General features: G+C 39.4%; 1 protein-coding gene across 1 annotated transcript in view; it reads left to right on the forward strand.

The window, feature by feature from the left end:
- The window catches only part of GOLM1 (golgi membrane protein 1), a 61,463-nt gene extending 55,284 nt beyond the window's left edge, over positions 1-6,179 (forward strand). The window contains exon 10 of the mRNA XM_049784388.1: positions 6,109-6,179. Coding sequence (XP_049640345.1) covers positions 6,109-6,179 — 71 coding nt within the window. The remainder of the gene's footprint in view (positions 1-6,108) is intronic.
- Positions 6,180-6,756: the final 577 nt, after the last annotated feature.

Genomic DNA, 6,756 nt, shown 5'->3' on the forward strand with positions numbered 1-6,756 from the left:
GAAAAACAACTGGCCAGAGTATAGTAGGTAGGGCGTTTACCTTGCATGCAGCTGATTTAGGTTCAGTCCTGGCATTACATATGGCTCCTAAAGCTCTGCAAGGCAGAAGTGTTTCCTAAACAGAGCCTGGAGTAAACTGTAAGCACTGCTGGGTATGGGCCCCCAATCGGGGCTGGAGTGATAGCACAGCGGTAAGGCGTTTGCCTTGCATGCAGCCAATCTGGTACGGACCTGGGTTCAATGCCCGGAATCCCATATGGTCCCCTCAGCCTGCTAGAAGAGACTTTCTGAGCACAGAGCCAGGAATAACCCAAAGGTGGCCAGGTGTGGCCCAAAACCAAAACCAGACAAACAAAAAACTCGGGCTACAAACTCAATCCACATGTTACTGCTGCTGAAGGTATTTTTTACAGTTTGTTGTCTCACTGGGGTTTTTACCTTTCCTTGATTAATGATAAACATTTTTACTGTGTTGACCAGCTGGTTATGTAACTTGCTCCAGTTGGCTTATTTTTTGATTGTTGTAGGCAAATTATCAGTATCTTATATCTCAGATATTAACCCCTCATTAAATTAATTATATGCAATATTTCCCTGTTCTTTCTTTTTTTAGAAATGCAGCTTTGGTACCATTTTATTTTCTTTTATGGTAGAGATTTTAACTTAATATAGGCCTCAATTGTTGATAGCTATTAGGGTTGAGTCCCCAAAAGTAGGTTGTTATGCTAATATTATGAAATGTTTTAACCATTATTTTCTGAATTTGACTTCAAGTCTTCATTGAGGTCATCAGTCCACTTTGAACTTGTCTCTGTATATGGAGTTTGAGTTCTTTTTCATGTGACTGTTCAGTTTCCCCAACCCCATTTGTTGAAGCTCTTTTCTCTACTGTGTGGTTTAGATCCTTTGCCACAAATCAGGTATTGATAAATTTGTGAATTTATTTCTCGTATTCCATTTTATTCCAACAATACAGATTTTGTTAAAAAAAATTCTCAGGTTTTTTTTTTTTCTTTGTTTGTGGGGGCCATACCCAGTGGTGCTTAGAGCTTACTTCTAGTTCTGCTTTCAGGAATCACTCCTGGCAGGGACATCAGGGATCAAAGTCATATTAGCTACACTCTGGCCACTTGTCTCAGTTTTAAAGAGCTCTTCTCTTCTCTTCTCTTCTCTTCTCTTCTCTTCTCTTCTCTTCTCTTCTCTTCCTTTCTTTCTTTCTTTCTTTCTTTCTTTCTTTCTTTCTTTCTTTCTTCTTTCTTTCTTTCTTCTTTCTTTCTTTCTTCTTTCTTTCTTTCTTTCTTTCTTTCTTTCTCTTTCTTTCTTTCTTCTTTCTTTCTTTCTTTCTTTCTTTCTTTCTTTCTTTCTTTCATTTTCCTTCCTTTCTTTCATCTTAATTTCTTTCTTTCTTTCTTTCTTTCTTTCTTTCTTTCTTTCTTTCTTCTTTCTTCTTCCTTCCTTCCTTCCTTCCTTCCTTCCTTCCTTCCTTCTTCCTTCCTTCCTTCCTTCCTTCCTTCCTTCCTTCCTTCCTTCCTTCCTTCCTTCCTTCCTTCCTTCCTTCCTTCCTTCCTTCCTTCCTTCCTTCTTTTCTTTTTTTGTTTATTTTTTTGGCTTTTGGGTCACACCCAGCCGTACTCAGGGGTTATTCCTGGCTCTATGCTCAGAAATCACTCCTGGCAGGCTTGGGGGACTATATGGGATGCTGGGATTTGAACCACCAACCTTCTGCATGCAAGGCAAATGCTTTTACCTCCATGCTATCTCTCCAGCCCCTCTTCCTTCCTTCCTTTCTTCCTTCCTTCCTTCCTTCCTTCCTTCCTTCCTTCCTTCCTTCCTTCCTTCCTTCCTTCCTTCCTTCCTTCCTTCCTTCCTTCCTCCTTCCTTCCCTCCCTCCCCCCCCCCTCCCTCCCTCCCTCCCTCCCTCCCTCCCTCCCTCCCTTCCTTCCTTCCTTCCTTCCTTCCTTCCTTCCTTCCTTCCTTTTTTTGGTTTTTGGGCCACACCCAGCATTGCTCAGGGGTCATTCCTGGCTGTCTGCTCAGAAATAGCTCCTGGCAGGACGGGGGACTATATGGGGCACGGGATTCGAACCAACCACCTTTGGTCCTGGATCGGCTGCTTGCAAGGCAAACACCGCTGTGCCATCTCTCCGGGCCTCTTTTCCTCCCTTCTTCCCTTCCCTTCCCTTCCCTTCCCTTCCCTTCCCTTCCCTTCCCTTCCCTTCCCTTCCCTTCCCTTCCCTTCTTTCTTCTTCCTTCCTTCCTTCCTTCCTTCCTTCCTTCCTTCCTTCCTTCCTTCCTTCCTTCCTTCCTTCCTTCCTTCCTTCCTTCTTTCTTTCTTTCTTTCTTTTACTGGAAATTTGCAAACTTTTATTGAATAAATAGTAACCATCACACAAAACACAAATTCTTCACTGACAAGAAATGCTAGAAAGGAAAGAACAGATCTGTAAGGAGGGGAAGGGAAGCACATTTGCAATGCGACGGAAAATGCGAAAAAATGAAAATGGATCACAAATTCTAGAGAGCAGTCAAAAAGAAGAGAAAACAACAATGATAATATTCAGACCAGAATTTAATGCTCGGAAAGCAAAACTAAATACCTTTCTAAGCATTTCCAAAATAAATGATGTACACCAGGATCTACAGAGATGACATCACATTAAGTAATCCTAGAAAAAATCACTTTCCAATTCTTTTGAATTATTAATCAATTCTGTGCTTTCAGTGTAGCATAAGACTACTGAACTCATACAGGTTTCTCTAGAAGTGGAACATAGTCTTTCCAGTGTGTGATTCATCTGAACTAATTTATTGTCAAGCCACCAATTACTCTTTCTTTGTGAATATTTTTTTTCTTTTTCATTTTAAAGCCTTCTCTTTAGACAAGGAAACCTTTATAGGTGGCCGAATCTGAAAAATACCATAACTAAGATTAGAAAAGACATTTGCATTACACATTAAGCACAATTATGCTTAACCCCATACATTAAATATGTATTTAAATTAAATAAATTAAATACAAAATAAATATAGAGATAAATTATGCTTAAAATGTTAAATCTTTGTGTTTTCTACTCCAGATTTTAGGGATATCATCTGTGCAGTTATGATGCCCTAAATGTTTCTGATACCTCAAAAGTGCCACCTGATAAATGCATTCTTTCTACCAGATGTTTCTTTTTCTCATCAGCAGCTATGGTCGCTATTTTTAGCAATGGCTGAGTTTTATCTTTCCACAGCAGGGCTGTCACTTTGATTCCTTTATTTTGCTTCTATTTTTTTTTATAATAGCTTATTTTTATTGAGGATCAGAAGTTAATATACGGTTAACATTATTTCTGCACACATCTTTCCAACAATACCCCCATGGCCTGAGCACTTCTTACCTTCACAGTAGCCCAAGGGCCCCTTTCATAATAGCTCAATCCAGGGCCTATTTTAGTAACATAGGATTGAAACATAAACCAATCAGATTTGTACAAGTACAACAATCTTTCTTTCTTTCTTTCTTTCTCTTTCTTTCTTTCTTTCTTTCTTTCTTTCTTTCTTTCTTTCTTTCTTTCTTTCTTTCTTTCTTTCTTTCTTTCTTTCTTTCTTTCTTTCTTTCTTTCTTTCTTTCTTTCTGTCTTTCTTTCTCTCTCTTTCTTTCTTTCTGTCTCTCTCTTTCTGTCCTTCCGTCCTTCCTTCCTTCCTCCCTCCCTCCCTCTCTCTCTCTCCTTCCTTCCTTCCTTCCTTCCTTCCTTCCTTCCTTCCTTCCTTCCTTCCTTCCTTCCTTCCTTCCTCCCTCCCTCCCTCCCTCCCTCCCTCCCTCCCTCCCTCCCTCCCTCCCTCCCTCCCTCCCTCCCTCCCTCCCTCCCTCCCTCCCTCCTCTTTCTTTCTTTCTTTCTTTCTTTCTTTCTTTCTTTCTTTCTTTCTTTCTTTCTTTCTTTCTTTCTTTCTTTCTTTCTTTCTTTCTTTCTTTCTTTCTTTCTTTTAAAGACTAGTCAAGTGAAGCAGTGGGAGTGGAGAAGGAACAAAGAAATCTGTAAATGGCTGTGATCAATTAATTGTAAACACCACTGCACTCGGACCAGCCAAAAAGTTCTTTCTTAAGTGTTAGGGAGATTGCCATATATCTGTGATGTAAGAAGTTGCAAATACTTTCTCCTAGTTTCTTGCCTTTGTGTCTAGGGTTATTTGATAGGCAAGTGTTTTTAAAGTTTTTTTTGTTGTTGTTCTGTTTTGTTTTTGGGGCACACTTAGTAATGCTCAGGGGTTACTTCTGGCAGACTTGGGGTACCTTATGGGATGCCAGGGATAGAACCCAGATCAGCCACATGCAAGGCAAACTCCCTACCTGCTCTGCTCTGGCTCTAGGACCCTGTCCTTTTTTTTTTTCTTTTGATTGCCTGTGAATATTACTTTACCATAAAAGCTTTTATGGGCAGCATAGCTAACTTAAGGAGCCTTGAATTTGATTCCAACACTGCAGTGGTCTCATAAGAACTAAAGCTAGATTTTCTTGCTGTTCATTTTCATAGTAGTTGAGTTATCTACTATCTTTAAATCAGTAATGAGACTTGGGGTTCCAGCTATAGCTGAGTCTACCTAGAATGAAGTAGGGCCTTGTGTATTACCATTTTTATTGCTTTGGGCCCACACCCAGTGGTGGTACTCAGGGGTTACTCCTGGCTCTATGCTCAGAAATTGCTCCTGGCAGGCTCGGGGGACTATATGGGATGCTGGGATTCGAACCATCGACCTTCTGCAAACGTATTACCTCCATGCTATTTCTCCAGCCCCTAAGCTATGCCTTTTAATGTTTTATTGAAATAGTTTGGGATTTAATTCATTCAAGATAATCTTGATTTTCTAAAAAGTTTAAGAGGCCAATGTGATAACACAGCTGGCAAGGTGTTTGCCTTGCACATGGCATGATCCCCTGAGCCTGGCAGAGCCAAGAGAGTGCAGAGCCAGGAGAAACCTCAGAGCACAGACGCGTGTGGTCCCCAAACCCCAAAACAGCAACAAAACAAAAAAGGCAGGATTTCAGATATCCTTCATCTAAGTGCTCCCAACTGTTAACATCATTTTATCATCATAATTACAGTAGTGATAAAAACAAAATATTCAAAAATATTCATACAATGCAGTTATCTATAAGTATTTAGCAAATTGTCCTTTTCTCATATCCCTTTTCTAGTATAGGAGTTAATCCAGATTTATGTACTTCATCTTTTCTCATATCACTTTAGTATCCTTTATTATAAACATCCTTTATCATTTGTGACAGTTTTTTGGAATGTTCTGAGCAACTATTTGATAGAAAGTACCACAGTTTGGGCATCTTTATTGACAATATTGATTCAATATAACTTTCTAGCGAAGTCCTGAAATTTTTCATGGCTATACCCAGGTGTCTAAGGATCTTTAAACAGGTCTTTTTTTTTTTTTTTTTGTTTTTGGGCTGTGCTCAGGGGTTACTCCTGACTCTGTGCTCAGAAATCAGAAATTGCTCCTGGCAGGTTCAGGAGACCATATGGGATGCCGGGATTCGAACCATTGTTTTCCTGAATCATCTGCATGCAAGGCAAACACCCTACCACTGTGCTGTCTCTCCAGCCCTAAACAGGTCTACTTTTTAAGTCTTAGAGATGTCTTTTTTTCTAAGGTGTCTTTAAAACCTTGTGTAGATTTTAAATAAATGAGGCTGTAGGGAAAGTAAGAGATAAATTGTTAGTTCTTTTTTTTTGGGGGGGGGGGAGCCACACCCAGCAGTGCTCAGAGGTTACTCCTGGCTATTTGCTCGCTGCTTGCAAGGCCACTGAAGCTCTGCTGACCCACCAGTCCCCAGGCTGACACTAGCAGAGGGGCCTCCCATTAGTTCCACTGGGAGAGATGCCTCAAAAGCACTAAGTCTAACTTTACTACAGAGCTCTAAAGAACAGTTATTTAATTCACTGAAGCATTAACAATTTAATGTGCAGTAGCTATCCTATACTTGATTAGGAATCCAACCCATATTTTATGTTGCCATGAAAAACAGTGCTCTTCTGTGAGCATTGTAATTTCTAGACTGTATATCAAAAGAGATCTGCTGTTTTCTCAACAAATTTTTCTTTTTCTTTTTAGTTCTTAAAGTCGAAAATCAGGAAAACATAAATTTACTTGATCAGCATGAAAAGAGGAATCACACAATCTAAATCAGACTGGAACATATACTTCATGTTAGGATTCGAGATCACCACAAGAAACTCATGAGAGATTTGATACTGTGAAATGTACTGAATGAAATATATAAGAATAATTGTGAAATTTTAGTATGTACTTTATGTAGGAAAATGAGATTATCTTTTTTAGACAGTATTTTTGGTGGGCGGGTCTTTGCCTATATTATGTTGAAATTTCTTGGCGAATAGGATTTCATGAGATCAAAACCAAATGGAAAATATGTATTCCAAGTATGGTGAGAATGGCACTTCTTGTTCTGGGATATAACTTTATTTGAAAAATAAAAACCTGTAGGAAGTTCTCACGGTCTAACCTCTTGGCTCTCTCTGAACCTGTTCTGTTTCTGAATAGTATGCCTAGTGAGTGATTAGCCTATTCTTTTTATTCTCCTAGTGCAGCAGTCAATGAGTATGTTCTTTGGTGTTCACTTTCGGTTCTGAAAATGGCTCAGAGCACTGACTGTTTACTCAAACATCAGAACAACTGCAAACAAGTCTAAATACAGTATTTTGTTGGAGGTTCTTTTTAAAAAGCCTACTTAATGTCATT

The sequence above is a fragment of the Suncus etruscus genome, chromosome 1 (assembly GCF_024139225.1).
Source record: "Suncus etruscus isolate mSunEtr1 chromosome 1, mSunEtr1.pri.cur, whole genome shotgun sequence".
Taxonomy (NCBI): domain Eukaryota; kingdom Metazoa; phylum Chordata; class Mammalia; order Eulipotyphla; family Soricidae; genus Suncus; species Suncus etruscus.